Genomic DNA, 17,182 nt, shown 5'->3' with positions numbered 1-17,182 from the left:
TCCAAATGATGTCCTTGTGAGCAGCAAGAGTGCTGTATGATTAACATGATTAGCACCCTAACCCTGCTAAATTCTCCTATCTTCTTTCTCACTTCTTTGGATTTTTGAGCGTGGAAAGAGCTTTAATCAGTGTCCCTCAACTTCAAATTATATGCTATGGCGTGGTGGGGAAAAATGGCTTTGGCTCAGGCTGCTGAGAAAAAATAAGCACTGCTGTCACACTCCATGGGTAATGTTTTGTGGCTCGTCTTTTTGTGCTGGCTAAAATCTTATCTTGGAAGGGGTAGAGAGAATCAGATTGATTCCTAAACTGGGAAAAGATAATCTTGAGGACAAGGGGAAAAAAGGAGTGTAAAATATAAGAGTGTCATACTGCAAAGACATCTGCCCCAAATTCCCAGACTTCCATAATCCAGCATCTTTGGCAAAAGGGATTTCCAAACAACAATACATCTTGACACACACTTTTCTCCACCACTCCGCCACAGCAAGTGACCTGTGACAGCCTCTTTGAGGACATTGTATTCACTCAAATACGTCCAACAAATATATCTTATTATGGCCTGCAGGGATTTTCCCTGAAGAATAACCTCAGCCGCGGGGTGAAAAGTCTTGTTCCGCTTGAAAAGAAAGGGTCGGACTGAATCCAATCCTTGTGCAGCAACCACGGAACTTAAGCCAGAATGTGACCGGAAAGGTTTATGTTTTTTATGGCTTCACTTGGAAAGTTTGGTGCAATAACAGATCATTTTCTTCTCAAATTCCTTTGAACTTATTGGTTAAATATGGAGCCAAACGTGATTTCAGTGACATAAAACAGTATCCACATCTTACATAATTAGACTTAATCAGATTTGCAATACATTTCCAACATTTTACTTTTTGCTTTTGTGTTACTACACAGCGAAAGAATGTCTTTTTTTTTTTTACAATACTGCCTTGCATTTTGACGTCATAGCGCACTGCGCAGAAGTCAATCATCACTGTATACAGTGGTAGGTATACTGTAGGTGCTACGCAGCAGAGAGGAACATGCTTTTTATTTGGTTTTCTGGAGCACAGTGTACCACAGCTGTCAACATTTGACAAACTCAAACAGACCTCCTAGTCTTAGTTTTACTGTCTGGTTCCACTATATTTCAAATTAATTCCAGTCCATAAATGTTATAAGGAGTTCGGTCTAGACCTGCTCTATTTGAAATGTGTCTTAAGATAACTTCTGTTATGAACTGACGCTATACAAATAAAATTGAATTGAAAAAATTGAAATGTAAGCTGTAATACTTCAATACATTACCTCAGACTGCACATACACACACATGCCTTGGTGTAGCACTACCTGAGCAAATGTGTAAACAGTTAATAGATCAAGTTTGTATGGTACGTTTATCTGTTGAGACTCAATTAGGCTTATTTAATTGGAGCCTCAACAAGGAGGATCTTACTTCAGTTTGTCACTCAAGTCATTACAGCACAGCAGGTGAGAAGTTTACTTTGAGCCCAGTGTACACTGGTAGCTGCAGTATGACAACAAATTGTGCTGAATTTATGCTGCACTCAAGCAAGATGTTAGAAACTGAAATGGCCACTGATGTCATATAAGGCAAATGTGATTTCACTTGTGCTCGTATTTTGTACGAGTGATCAATAGATATAATCTGCTAATGGGTTGAGTTTATGTCTAGTGGCCTTATGTCTTCAGCAAAAATCTGCTCGCTGAGGTACTTTTGAAGCCAATGTCCTTTTTATACTCCTCCCATACTTGGCACAATGCACTTATATGGCCTGATAGCCTGGCGGTGGCTAATGTGTGCAAATTGTCATTGGGAGTCTTTTTATATCAAGCACCAGTGCTCAGCACTTCTCTGGAAGGTGACTTCAGCATTTCTCTCCCTTCCATCTCATTTAGTGTGTAGATCCATTTTTGAATATACAGTATGGGTCTGTAAAGCAGAAACTGCCCTCGTCTTAGACTGTCCTTGAGATTTCAGTTCTCAGTGAGGTAGATTAAGGAAGAGGGAAAATCTGTTAAAACCCCTTTTTTTCTGTTAAAGGTTCAGTGTGTAGATTGCAACTCACTTGTTGAATATACAACTTGTCTAATTACCACTCCAGGTGGCAGCTCAGAGTTCCTAAAGTCGTAATGAAGTAGCTCCTTGCTCATAATTTATGTAATCACAAGTTGAAAACCAACCTCTAGACTGTTAGCGGAACTGCAAACATGGCACATAGGAAAAACTGCTAGCCGCTCGGCCCCTGGTTGATTCATTTCCATTCTTTAGCTTTAAACGCTGTCAATAACCCAACTTCTGCAAAAAAGTCGTGGCTGGAATTAAATAGCGAGTAATCTGATTCCATTTTGGTCTCTTCATCTTGTAAGGAAAATGCTGCAGCAGTGCTGTTGACATGAGTTGTTAATCACAGCACAAGCTAGCAAATGTGTTCAATTTCCCTCCCCTATTTATTATCACAATGGCAATCCTCTTTGTGAAGCAAATGAGGTATAGCTGAGAGTTGCAAGGAGCTTAAAAATGTCAAAGTACTCATGTTTATTATTCTTTTTTTGTATCTTAATCTCAAGTTCTTTGCAAGAAAAGTTTTTAAGATACCTCACGGTTGATGTCATGACTTTGTGGCCATTCTAGATGAGCACGAGTGCACAAAGCAGCTGTAAAATACATTTCTGGGCCAAGCAAGAATGCATTCAAAAGGCCAGGAACCTTTTGTAACAGATCATTAATTTTAAATGCACTGCCTTGAGTCATATCATCTCCCTGCACTGGAGTTACGGGCTAGCATCATGTAACACGTATTCTATAGAGGGAAGATGGGTCTGGCGAAAGTGCCCTTTGTACACATGAACACATTTTTTTTATAAGTTCTTCACAATTTTAGCGATACTGTAGTTAATCTTCAGTGTAAATCAGACATGAATACTACTGCATCCTCATTCTGTCCTAACGTTTTACAGGATTCTGATTTTGAAAAGCTATCATGTTGACATAGGCTCCACCATTTATAATTTAAATTGAATGTTGTCCCACAACCTCTTCTTTTCTCCTTAGAGCTAAATAACCAGGGACATTGCATACTGCAGCATGAGAACAATTTTGACGTCTTAAAGGACAGCTAAATTATGATCTCTTGAGTACTTTGTTTTAGAATACAGTGCAATTTCACAGGAGTTGCTTTTTATTTCGCATGGATTGTCACATCCAATTACTATATTCAACACGCATCCATGCTCCTAGGCTTGCTTCTGGCTATTGTGTTTGATCAGGTATACTTTTGACTCACTGTAGAATCGACTAATTGTCTGTTCGACCTTGAACAGGCTGAAGGGAGCTTGGACAGGAGCTACCTTGTACAATTAATTCCTTTCCCCCTCCTCCCTGTCTTTCTCCATTTGAATGAGCACCTTTGAAAGTGCAGTTTCTCACATTAGACTATTCCTTCACTACTTGATTGTTGTTAACGTGGTGCTTTCAGAAAAGATAAGTTGTTGACACCAGGCATTTTTTCCTGTTACTTTTACCCTTATTCCTGCATGGTATCCATGCATTTTGCTCCTTCTGGTGAATGCACGGTCACCGAATTTAAAATAGAGTGACATGTTGTACGTACGAATATCTGAATACTATTTAAATGTATGTGTTGATTGTAAATGCAAAAAATACACAACACATGGAAATGTGAATGATGATCAAAGTACACTGTTTAATGCAAGTTTGCACCTTTTTATAAACCTAATGTTTTTCTTCTGTGTTGATGCACTACAAGCTAACTCCACTCCAGGGTGCAGCTCAGAGTTCCTAAAGTGGTAATGAAGTAGCTCCTTGCTAATAATTTATGTAACCACAAGTTGAAAACCAACCTCCTGACTGTTTGCGGAACTGCAAACATGGCTCTTGGGAAAAACTGCTAGCCGCTCTGCCCCTGATTGATTAATTTTCATTCTTTAGCTTTAACACGTTGTCAATAAACCCAACTTCTGCAAAAAGGTACGACAAACAAGTCGAGGCTCAAATTAAATAGTGATTAATCTGATTCCATTTTGGTCTCTTCATCTTGAAAATGCTGTGTTGATGCAGTTGTAAATAAGGAGGCTAATAGAGTTATTGAAGCCTATCACACCAACATCTAAAATTTAATGAAGCACAGTTGAAGCAGATATGAACAGTGGCAAAAACAAGTTTATCAGGAAATAAAGAGACACATGGGAAAATTCTAAATGTTTTATCCAAGAATAAGTTCTATCCTCCAACTTAACTTTCCTACTTTAACTATGATGTTGAGTAAATATGACCACTGTGTGAGTGGTTATTGTTTTAATGAGCAGCACATCAATTTTGTGCTAACAAGTAAACCCAGTGCCAGACACCTACAAACTTTTAACAAGAGTATAGTTGGGGCATCTCTCATTACCTTAATGGATACTGAAAGGGATAAAGATAACATACATCTTGCACATCATGTCAAGGACTTACAGTGATTAACCATATTGGGAAGCATGGGCCAAGAAGTCCTGCATAACTAACAGTGTGCAACTGCCAAGAAAATGAGCAGTGTTGAAAGCATGCATTATATAGGATTAAAATTCATTAAACCAATTTGAGAATACCAAAAAAGAATGCTGCCGTGTGTTGGTCGTTGCAATACATGCAACAAACAGTATCCTTCCATCGCTGTCAAAACACATGTCAGTTCAGGCAGGGACACAGAGTTGCATCGGAAAGTTTTGCAGTTCAGTCTGAAGTCACTTAATTGTAATACAGTTTCTTTCTGAGAAGATTTATCCATCGAGCTGGTTTCTTATGCCAGATACCCAAAAGCATTGTTGGAAGGCGGCCATGATTGTCGTTTGGCTGTGTGCAGGCTATGGCATCTCAAAGCTGTTTCCAGACTGATGTCTCCTCATGAAAATTTAATGAAGAAAGTGTTTCCAAAAAGGTGCCGTTTATGAGAGCAACGGAAGACACTAATTAGTCATATCACAGCAGGGAAAGGAAAACTTAAAGGTGCACATAAACCTCATTGGCATTCAGAATAAGCAGGTTTTGTTTTGCAGATTAACACTTAGCTAACATTTTAGAGAGGAAAACATTTTGCATATGGAGATCTTGTGGCGTGTATGGAATATTCCACTCTGCGCCCTCTCAAAGATCACTTGCTGCAAGCCAAAAATACTTCCTGTTCAGAGCACCGAGCTTCAGACAAAGATGCTCTAGGTTTTGATTTTCTTTGTTTTGCTAAAAGAACATGTTTGGAGCAAGGAGCAACGTGAGTTATCTTCTCTAACATCTCCAAACAGCAACAAGATGTAGCTTGTTTAATCTGTGAGTTGAGACACAGGCAGAAAGAAGACAGCTTACAGCACAGCAAAGCCACCTGCCATCTTCAAAGAACTTCAAAGCTCCACCTCACCCGAATACACGTTTAGCCAGTGTTGCTATGGTTTCTTTCTTTCTGTCATTAAAAGAATAGAAATGCATTTTGGGGAAAAACCTTGTGGGCTTTCTTGCATTGAATTAGATGGGATGATCAATACCATCTTGAACTTAATCCATACGAGAACGAGTCACTGCATCCTGCTAAGAAGTATTCCCCCTCATAACTCCTTTTAAAACCACAATTTACATTTTTTTTTAGATTAAACAAATGAGATGTTAATAAATTAGGTTAAAAAAAGATGTTTGGATGTGCTGTTAGGCCGGTTTTTACTGCATGTGGACAATACCTGGCTACTGTATGTCTTCGAGTCCTAATGCTAACCAAAGCTAAGTGACTCCTAGCTTCATATTCAATGGACAGATATGAGAGTGGCATGCTGTTTTCCATTTTCACTTTTTGTTAATTTTCATGTCCTTGTCAATAACAAATATGGGTAGGGAAAAGAGTTGTTAAATATCATAGTTTTAGAAATAATGAATGATAGATGAAGTTAATATTGTGACAAAAGTTTAACTATTTCGCACCATTACTGTGTCTTCACTATTATGCACCCTCGTCTACATATTACCAAAAAGCTATTTGCCCTATTTTTCACTCATTCTGCTGCTCTGCAGTCCAATGACTATAATTTCCACTGGCACTACCTCCTCTCTAGCTCTGCACAGGGTTTCCAGAGGACCAGTGACTTTCTGAATCTGACCTCTGCCACAATGTCTTTCCATCTGTCTCCAGAGGACCAGCTGCCCCCTGGTTTCCCCACCATAGACATGGGCCCACAGTTGAAAGTGGTGGAGCGAACGCGCACTGCCACCATGCTCTGTGCCGCCAGTGGCAACCCTGACCCTGACATCTCCTGGTTCAAAGACTTCCTCCCTGTCAACACCACCAACAACAATGGGCGCATTAAACAGCTCAGATCAGGTAGGTTTCCTCTGCTGAAAACTTAATTACAAAACAGGGAGTCTTCTTTCTTGTTATCCTCTATCTGATCTGCTCCCCCTGTTGTCTCTGTTCTTTCATCCTCTTCTTCCTCCCATAATTTAACTTCTCATTTGGCTTTTCATTTTGTAGGTAATGGCATTGTTTCTACTATTTCCTGTCCTCTACTCTCTGTACGCCCCGGTGTGTGTTGTCTGTATGTGCGTCTCCCTTTGTCTTCCAGTGTTGTCATGGGCTGTTGGGATTGTTCCCCCTCTGTGTTTGCTGGCTTCTGCCCTAACTTCTGCCCTCATTGCTCACTGCTGTGACTTTTTACAACAAATTATTTTGCTGTTTTGTGTTGATTTCCTTTCCACTGCATTGGTGCAGTATTTTTTGGATCCATTCTCTTCATTTCTTATGTCTTTTTTTAACAAATAATATTCAACATTCGGCTTCATTCAGACTCTGCTAAGGAGTGCACATGACTTTGAAATAGGACAACGTGCAGAAAAGCAAATTAATCATCGTCCTTGTGCATTTGTTGAAATTTTACTTATCAAAAGAGGGATCCTTGAACCTCCTCTGAATAAATATTTGCTTTGTCTAAGAACTTTATTTAGGTTAAAGACAAACATCTAATTCTGACCACTAATCAGCCACAGTAGTGCGTAAAACTTCATAAGGCTTTCCCCTACCCCTTGATTCTTTGAATTTACAGCCCCTGCTTTAATGTGTAGATGCCAGCTTTGTTTTTATTTGCCTGTGATATACCCTAATATACCCATTCACCTGAATATCCCAAGTTTGATTTCAATATCTCAATCTAGAGGTTATTCTATTTTCTAAAACAATGTTACAGAAATCATAGCTTGCAGCTTTCTGTGCCAGCTAACGGCAACACATTAGCACAACTACTTGTAAATTTTAAGTCTTGTATGTTTGACCACCTGTCTTCACAGATTTCACAGCTGTCCTTTGTTAAATCGTCTTGTTAACCTTACTTCCTTGCTGACTTGTTTTCAACAGAACTGTGTAGAATTAACCCTCATTTCTAATGTGCGACTTTTATTCACATAGAGTTATTAAAGCATTAACGAAACCTTGTTAACTAAACTTACTTAAAGAATATAATCATATTCTTATGCTGTCTTTCTTCTCTCTATATTTTTAAATCTACAGAATCCTTTGGTAAGTGCTTAGCTCTAAAGCACACATCACCCCCCACTAATTTCCATGTTTCCAACAACTATTAAAATGCATGGCATGCATTTTACTAACAGATAGTATAGTTTCAGGGCTACTACTAGAGACACACACACACACACTCTTCCCTCACCCCAAGGTGTTCAAGTGTCCACCTACCACTGTCAGCTATAGTATCACTTTATGTGGAGATTAGAATCACCAAACCTTATCTTAGTATTGTCATATACTGACCTGAGTAATGACCTGTCCTCACATGTGTGTTACTCACTCACTGACCCACCACTTACTCACTTATTCAATCTTTTAACACCAGCACAGTAGGTATGGAAAGTTCAAGAGTTTTAGGGAGGTGTCCAGCTCAGATCAAGCAAAGGGTACTCAAGTTTTTTTTAAAATATGTCTGCTCTCAATCTCATACACAAAGTCCTCAAAGTCTTTCCCTTCAGTAGATGGTCTTCAGAAGTCATTGCCACTTCCAAAATGGCACCTCCCCGTGGTACACCAATGTACAAGTTCTTCTCTCTGACCTATGATTTTTCTATGATGAATCCTGTCTTTCTCTGCCAGTAGAGTACAGAAAAGTTCTTATTCTCTCTCTATCTCTCTCTCTCTCTCTCTCTCTCTCTCTCCCTCTCCTTTCTCTTTCCTCTAGTACCTTTATTTACGTACCCTGTTAAATCTAATTTGATTCTTCTTCCAAAGCCCCAGCCTCTATCTACTCGTACTAATGCTTCTTCTTTCTAATCTTATTTGCATTCATATTATCCACCCAGGTGGTACACCAATAAGAGGTAAGAGTGCTGAACTGACGTTCACAGAATGAAAATAATACAAATTCATTCTTGCTGTCAACCCATCCATTCACTTGAATCACCTCCATTTTTGTCCTGTTTACCGAGACCAAATCCCATTACGTTCATATGGACCTTCCTTCTTATTTGTCCTGTTTCGTTGACTAAATTTGTATTCCATCTTTTTGTCTATGCTTTATTTACTCCTTTGTATTCTGGTTTCAAGAGCCTGTTTAGCTCAGTTGTGATATGCTTGCCCTGGCTCAAATAAGCATATCCAATGACAATTATTTTTTAAACTATATTTTTTCCGTTCATTTTTGTTTTCTTTTTGGCCATAGCGAATCATGTGTCCCTCTTTTTGTCCAACTAAAACAACCAAGCATTTTTCCCCCTTAGCTGTTCTTGTTCAGCACTAAAAATATGCACAGATGCTGTGGAATCACGCAGGCATGCTGAAGACAACATTGCCTCTCCTCTGCTTTTTTCTCCCAAAGAATTCTTTCTATCTTTGCAAACTATTTTTTTTCCATTTCTTCTATTTGCTTTCCTCTCCTGTACCTCTACAAAAAAGCCCAAACAACCACTTTTTTGATAAAGTTTCTACGGTGCTTTTTTTCTCTTTCACCTATTTTTCTTACTTTTCTTGGGTTTGGAGAATATTTTACTTTTTGACTTTTTTTTCTTCAGGGTTTGGGGAAGGCAAACAGTAGAGTCTGGCGAGGACCTGATTGGCTCATTTTTGCCGTGTGACATGAAGCTGGAGAGTTGTTGATGCATAAAAGCCATTTTTCCCTTGGTCATGTGACACCACACTGCTGATCCCATTGGTGGATTTTTATGGGTGTCTTTTGTAGCTTTCACAAGCTAAAGCAGTGGTTGGTTACCTTCTTGTCGGCTCAAGCCGATATTTTGAATTTTGTCTTCTAATACAATTGCATTTTATTTTTCAGCTAAGGGTTGTCAGAAGGTTGTAAGTTGTGCCGACATACATTTCTTGCCAAGATTTGCATGTCAAAACTTTTGTTACAGAGGGTTATATGTTGGTTTTGCCTTACATATTACTTCAATTAACATTTTTCTACATATATGAGCAGCATTTTTCAATTTTTTGTATGGGCTGCATTTTTTGAAAGCTTCTTCACCTAGATGAAGTCCCAAATTATTCTGTTAGGTCAATGTTACTCTTGATCTGTGATTGAATATGCTAAAATTCATACCTAAATTTCTTTCTTTCAATTGTCCTCCCTTGTTATGCTGCTTTCTTATACTGTAAACCTCTTTTGTTTGATCCATGTTTCCCTGAAGCAGTATCACTCATCCCCATATTGACCAGTCCAGTGACATGTTGTATATTGAAGGGCTTGCCCCTACTCTTCAAAGTGAAATTATTACATTTTTTTGACATTGGCGCTAGGATGAGTGTCTTTTTAGACCCTATAGCTTTATAAGTAATCAGGCTTTTTCTCTAAAGAAGTCATCAACAAGGTAAACGTATAATAGACAGAAGATATCTTAGGTGTTTTTCTTTTCTTTTGAATTTAGTTGACAATATTTTATCTTATTTTCCCTTGTTGTTACTTAAGGCCTTTTAACAGGAACAATATATTTATATTGCAATGTCTTGCATGATTACCATTTGCAGCTATCCCTCACCTATAGTAGGATAACACAGTCTCCATTTTACCTCAGCCAGTGGATCAGGCTGTGATAATGATGGGGGATAAACTTTAATACATAGCATTTATAGTAACAGATACAAGAACGTAGTATTTTATTCACACAGTTTATTGGATATTGTATAATTACGACTTTCCTCAAACTGTCCAACTACTGAAACAAAGCAAAACTAGAAATGAATGTGGCTGTGTTGTTGGCCTTGTGCCTTGAGGTCAAACAAGTTCTTTTCTTTTTTTTATGTTTGCTTGTGAACTTGATGAGATCAACTTAATTTTAACCAAACATACTCCACTACCCCGTTTGCTATTCCCAACCAGGAGCCCTCCAGATAGAGCAGAGCGAAGAGTCTGACCAGGGGAAGTATGAATGTGTGGCGACGAACAACGATGGAACCCGCTACTCTGCCCCCGCAAATCTATACGTCAGAGGTAGGAAACGCGTGTTAACAACACTGGCATGCTTCTATCAAACATTATATTAACATTTTTTCTAAAATTCATGAAGAATCTTTAAATCAGCCAATAAAGTCTGCAGGAGCCATATCCTGTTAGGCCATTGTAAGTATGCCTTACTTTTGATTTTGTGGATCTTTTTGTTTTCTTTTGCACTTGACTTACCTGCACTGATTTGAACCTATGGTATCTGATCTGTTATGTGTTTCTGGTCCTTTTTGTTGATTATCCTGAGTGTAACACCAATGACTAGAATGCTTGCTGTGTTTATCTACTAATTGCCTTTCAAACCTGACTGCCGGAGGTGGTAAAGGGTGGATAACCCTCCTCCATCAGTCCTCACTCTTTTCCCAGCAGTGAACAGATCCTTTCTGGCCTTTTATTCTCCCATTTGATCAACATTGGAAGGACACCTTTAATCTCATTATTTTAGTTACTGACAAAATGTAAAAAGTCAAAAGTTAACACATTTTTAATATAGAGGGTCTTCATTATCCTACTCCATATGTAAAATTAGCTTGTAAAAACATAGTCACAGTTTTGTTTGCTACAGTGTTAGAAATGTATAGCAAATTAAAAAAAAAGTCTTTAGTGATCCTTCACTCTTTTAAAGTAAAACTGTTACTGCTTCTCACCTGTACTTAAACAGAACAGTCAAGGCTTCATTTGCTTTTACACACAAAACTATTACTCTTCCAATATTGCCTTAATTAATTAAATAAATATATATATATAAATATATTAAATACACAATGTGTAGCAGATGTGTAAACATATTTTTACATTTTTTTGTAATTTTCATATACATTTTACAATGCTCCTTAGTCCTATGGTTAGCTTTTGCAATCATCAGTTATGATCCAGTTCCCCAGGAGCATTATACACAATATAATATGTTATAATAACATTAATAATAATTTTAATTATGATTATAAGCTAACCACATGGCTTGGGCAGAATTAATGTTAAAAATAAATATTTTCAGATATTTGCTTTGTAATCTGGGTGCCAGGGAGATATAAGGGGCTCCCAGGCACCTTAGAAACAGAAGGTCCTTCGAATTGTTTAAGTAGCATTTGAACACCTAAAACATGGCCTTTTTACTCTCTGTGTTTCCCTTGTTTTTCTCCTGTCCTTATTTCATTTTGTTCTGCATCAAATTCCCTACATCCCTCAGAGCTGCGAGAAGGTTGGTGTGTTTTTACTTTTTGAACACAACACAAAAAAGAAGTTCATTTGTTTGCCACTAAAATATTTTTTCTCAGTTTTTTTTAGTTTTATTTCTATTGATATCATTTCTATCAGTCACATATTCAATGTTCATGTACCCATTGAGAATGACCCTGGTCCTTGTCAGAATGCTTGACTGTCCAACAGGTGGTGCATGTTTGCATCTTTGAGGTGGGGTGGTAGGGACGAGATTTGCATCTGTCTGAGGGTCTATTTGCATGGTCACCCCTTAGTGCTTGAGCTGGTCATCCCCTTTCCCCAGCCCCAACCCTGTCAGTGTTCCTGCTTGGTTTCTCTGATGACACACAGGTCCATAGGATATAAGAAATGAATAAAATAAATTCTGTTTATAAAAATAAAATAAAACTAATGTCCTTGATTTCTCCTGGAACTAATGGCTGTTGATCACATAGATGCAGTACTGCTCCATATAAGCACTGAATCTCTCTCTCCATAGAGCCATTCAAGCATCACTACACTCACATTTTCCCTGTGGTGCTCCCTTGGATTGAAGTTTCTTGGAGATAAAAACATGTTAAAGCAAAATCCATTCTTTGTTGTAATTGGCACTAAAGTCAAGCGCCAAGCTGTAAAAACAACCTTGCCCTCAGAGATTATACACTTCCTCTGACGAGGATGTTTCTGCACAGGAAGTCATGAAAGAGTGATGTATTTAGAGCGTTATCCACAAGACTTGACAAATGTAATGATATTCAAATGAGCAGGATAATATTATGTCTGTGGGGAGCGTGATCCAATTGGATATTAATTAAATATTGAGTGAGAGAAACGTTGTATTTAATAATGCAAGCAGTTCCCCTATTTTTCCTCTCCGGAGAGCTGCAGTCTGCTCAACAGAATGGGCTTTGTGAATTAGAAGCAGGCAGCAGGAAGTGTGTGCCTATGTCAGAAGCAAAGGAAAAGGAAATACCTGCACAAATAACTAGCTTACAGTCACAGTATTTACTATAGATACTGTTTGCAAAGCAGAGTCAATAAGTGGGCAATAAATACAAGTATTTAGACATTTAAAAGTGACATAATGCTTAATAGTTTTCTCCTTAAGATTCACAAAAGCCTTTAATGAGTAATCCAACCTAACTAAACTATCTTTAATCTATTTCAACTAACATGAGCAGTAACACTGACTTTATTTTTAATGTCAATCCACCCTAGATGTTTTATAACAATACCTGTAGTGTCTGTCTGTTGCCCTTATGTCTAAGCCCCTTAGTATCCACATACTCTGTGCTTGAATATGTGTGTATACAAATCCTCTCCATTAAAAGCTGAGGATAAATAATATATACATTGTCTCGATATTTCTTGTTCTGTCCATTCATTTACCCTTTGTGCTAAGATGTTGTTGTCTTCTTCTCTAAGTGTTTCTTGGTTCTCTCAGGACCTTTAGCTTATGCTACTCACATTTACAGCAATGTAACGCTGTCAGACTAACGCTTCCATTTACACTCTGTGATACCACAGCTTTCTTCTGACCCTGTTACTACTTATTTTGCCCCTGCAGCCCTCTTCCCCCTGATTCCCTTACATTGGTTGCCTCACAAAGTCACGTCTTGTTCTTGTATGCATGACAGGCTGTTGCTCCCCTCCAAAAGGCCTTGAAGCCGTCCGTGTACATTATGGATGTCATATATTTAAGTTCAATTACAAGTGTATCCTTTTCTTTGAAATTTTAGCCCTTTATTTTTTGGTTATTGACAATATTGTTTGGAATGTGTTTCCACTAGAGCTGTCAAATGATATGAATTTTTAATGCCAGATTATTGTTGTTGTATTGTTGCTGTAGTTAATCATTATTATTCAAAATAAAATTACACTTGATTAAATTTCAAAGTGAATTCAAAAACACACATCTTATGTAACAAAAATCCTGGTTAAATTTAAGATTCAACAATAAGTAACAAGTGTAGCACACATTCAAATGCTCCAAAATTTGTATTTTATGTATACTGTACAGAAATCATGAAATCAATTTGTTGAAAAGCTTTTATTAGTAATGTTTCCTGCTCAGTTAATGTTCTTAATTTTCATAGTATCATAGAATATAGTCTGGCCAGACAGGTAGGTGCTCTAAGCACCAACATAATTGGCCTTCTTGTGATAAACTAAAGATATCTTATTCATTGCTGAATTAACCAGCATAAAGGAAGATTGTATAGCTTTACTTTTATCCTTCTGTCGGGCAGAGTTCTAAAGTCTGAAGTCACTCCTAAAACTTTACCAAATCCATCTTCATGGCATTGTTTATATCAAAAGTAGGCTAGCACAAAGCATAGCAGGCTACTTATCTTTGAAATACATAAAGGTACTGCAGGAATGTAGCTTAGCCTTGGGAGAGTATCTCTATAGTAGCCAAAGGGTCAAAATGCAGGACAGGGAAACATATTCAGGGTGATTGCGTTATCACTCTTTTAAGTTGATCCAAAGTGTGAATGCATAACATTTGACAGCCCTAGTTCCTACTTTGGACTGAGCCTGAAAAGCACAGAAAAACATTGTTTCCCCCCTCTGATGCGTTTGCGACTTCTCTTGAGTAATATCTATGTTTGTGTGATGTGAGAATGTGATGCGGCACATTGTCTCACATCAGCTGGAAGTGCGCAGCCAAAAAGTTGTTTCTTTGCATACAACTGTGGAGTGCTGTCGACTGTCCAGCACTTTGTGCAGTTGTGTATATCTGTACAGATTATTCAGTATTTTTGTGCATGGCGCTCATGTTGGTGTTAACCCATTCACCATTGAAATCTCTAAGTCTCAGATCAAATGTGTTTAAATGTGTTTTCTTAACCTTCATCAAACAATGATAAATTATCTATCTAAAAACAGCTTTCATTCATATTTGTGTAACAATTAAACCTTTACAATTCTGCTAATGTCTTATTACATAATATATACCATTTAAACGAAAGATTAGTTTCTGTTGGTAACATCTGAAGAGAATTAATTTTTTTTTGTTTTTTATAGAAATGGTATTCAAGGTTTTTTTCATTTCCTTCTGGGTTTTAACACCATGTTTTGTCTTTTTCAGTACGACGGGTGCCACCACGATTCTCAATTCCACCTACAGACAATGAGATCATGCCAGGCGGCAGTGTTAATATCACATGTGTGGCAGTGGGCTCTCCCATGCCATATGTCAAGTGGATGCTGGGTGCTGAAGACCTTACGCCAGAGGACGACATGCCCATCGGACGGAACGTCTTGGAGCTAACAGACGTCCGGCAGTCAGCCAACTACACTTGTGTGGCCATGTCAACCCTGGGAGTGATAGAGGCTGTGGCACAGATAACGGTGAAAGGTAATGCTGTTTCTTATTCTTTTCATTTATAATTAAGGGCTTACATTTCAGCAGTATGCTCCTACAATAGCTATATTAATGCTAGAGTTGGACTTAAAGCTGGGGTAGGAAACACTGGAGAAACTAACAAGAAAGGGCAAGATTTTTGTTCAGGATGTGAAGATAATTTTAACAAATTAAAAAAAACGATGCTCCTGAAATACTTATCCAAGCTTTAATAGCTCACTTATAGCAAATCTCAAATTGTTTCAAATTCTGCATGTACTTAAAAATATAGACATGAATTTGATGCTAGTTTATGTTAGGAATAAACTATCCAAGCAGAGACTACTGGCAATGGTTTAAAGAAAGTTATTTACCTCACCCCGCCATGATAAGTCATCTGTGGAGGATTCCTTAAAGCTTTAGACAAGCCCTGGCACCAGCCTCAGTGCATTAGATGCCAGAATGAGAATATAGTGAAGTGCTTATCTCTCAGCTGGAGAGCTACAAAGCCACAAGCTCACCATTTCTGTTAGCAAGAGGTAGGGAGGAGGGGGCATGATGCGGGGGGTGTGAAACGTAGTGAGTATTGTTTGGTGTCCTCTGTAGGCACGGTACTTATCTGAGTGTAATCATATCTACACTGCAGCGTACCAGAAAGATATCTCAGATTGGTGTCGCCGTGTTCACATGCACACAAGGGACTGACTCACGTACACACGCTCAGCTTTGTTTTTCCTAGACATAACATAGAGATATTAGTCACAATATAACAGTCGGGAGGCAAGCTCCCTCAGAAGCATACTTCAGATGGCATATAAAGACAATATATTGCCCTGAGATCTTTTGCCATGTGCCACGGTGTGGGGAATTAAAGCGATAAATTTACCTGTTAAATTATTAAAGTGATAAACACTGGGAAATCAGAGATTAACGACAGCAGCACTCTCAGCTGCTGAATAGGGGGTATGAAAGCCTTTAATCTCACACGTTAGTTCATACACAACTTTATTTTCTTACAAATGTTAACTAGAAAAGTTAAATAATATTAAGACTATCCACCTTACTGTAATAGAAAGCACTCTTATGACATCAAATATCCTGTTTAATTACATTAATTTACCAGCCCAATGCACTTGGTATTATCTTTAGAGGTATAACTTTGTAATGTTTGCTGTATCTTGTGAATTTTTCTTAATATTTATGTAATAATTATCATCACAGCATTGCCCAAGTCTCCTGGCATTCCTGTGGTGACAGAGCGCACAGCCACCAGCATTACACTGACTTGGGACTCTGGAAATCCTGAGCCAGTCTCCTACTACATCATCCAACACAAGTCCAAGTACTCAGAGGACTCATATAAGGAGATCGACGGCGTAGCCACTACTCGGTACAGCGTTGGAGGCCTTAGCCCGTACTCGGACTACGAGTTTCGGGTGGTGGCGGTGAACAACATCGGGCGAGGGCCGCCCAGCGAGAGCATCGAGGCCAAAACGGCTGAGCAGGCACCCAGCACGGCACCAAGGCAGGTCAGAGGTCACATGCTGAGCACCACCACAGCCGTCATCCACTGGGATGAACCAGAGGAGGCTAACGGTCAGATCATGGGCTACCGAGTCTATTACACCATGGATTCTACCCAGCACGTCAACCTCTGGGAGAAGCAGATTGTTCGGGGGTCTAACTTTGTCACCATCCAGGGCCTCATCCCCAATAAGACCTACTACATCAAGGTTTTGGCCTATACCTCAGTAGGTGATGGACCTCTTTCTCCAGACCTTCAAATCATTGCTAAGACGGGAGGTGAGCATGTTTTATTTTCATTGAACAAATTCAAAGTTTAACAAACGTTCATTCTCCACAATTAAACTTAGACTGTCACAAACATTTTTGAAGCAACATTTTTTTAGTCACCAATGCTCATTAATGGGTTACAGTTGTTAACCAGAGCTGTAAACACAAACACCTTCAGGCTGTCAACAAAAAAATAGTTTTGGATGAGAAAAGTGAACTACGAACAAGTAATTCAAATGTCTTGTTATTTATTATATTAAACTTGTGAAAAGTATTATTTTTTGCACGAAGTAACCGTGCATAATGTGTCTGCACTGTCTGGATTCAACTGTGTCTCAGTTGTAGTACAATGT

At 38.5% G+C, this 17,182-nt stretch overlaps 1 protein-coding gene across 40 annotated transcripts in view; it reads left to right on the top strand.

Annotated features, from left to right (window-relative positions):
* Positions 1-17,182, top strand: part of LOC127379623 (receptor-type tyrosine-protein phosphatase delta) — a 353,106-nt gene that overhangs the window by 296,579 nt on the left and 39,345 nt on the right. For 18 of the 40 annotated variants that reach the window (XM_051429454.1, XM_051429452.1, XM_051429450.1 and 15 more), the window contains 7 exons: positions 6,184-6,372; positions 7,552-7,560; positions 8,352-8,369; positions 10,367-10,477; positions 11,679-11,690; positions 14,781-15,050; positions 16,257-16,838. In XM_051429454.1, the coding sequence (XP_051285414.1) occupies positions 6,184-6,372; positions 7,552-7,560; positions 8,352-8,369; positions 10,367-10,477; positions 11,679-11,690; positions 14,781-15,050; positions 16,257-16,838 (1,191 nt within the window). The remainder of the gene's footprint in view (positions 1-6,183; positions 6,373-7,551; positions 7,561-8,351; positions 8,370-10,366; positions 10,478-11,678; positions 11,691-14,780; positions 15,051-16,256; positions 16,839-17,182) is intronic. The other 22 variants (XM_051429470.1, XM_051429457.1, XM_051429468.1 and 19 more) reach the window with 5 other exon arrangements.

This window comes from Dicentrarchus labrax, unplaced genomic scaffold, assembly GCF_905237075.1.
Source record: "Dicentrarchus labrax unplaced genomic scaffold, dlabrax2021, whole genome shotgun sequence".
Classification (NCBI taxonomy): domain Eukaryota; kingdom Metazoa; phylum Chordata; class Actinopteri; family Moronidae; genus Dicentrarchus; species Dicentrarchus labrax.
This window is presented reverse-complemented; position numbering and strand designations above follow the sequence as displayed.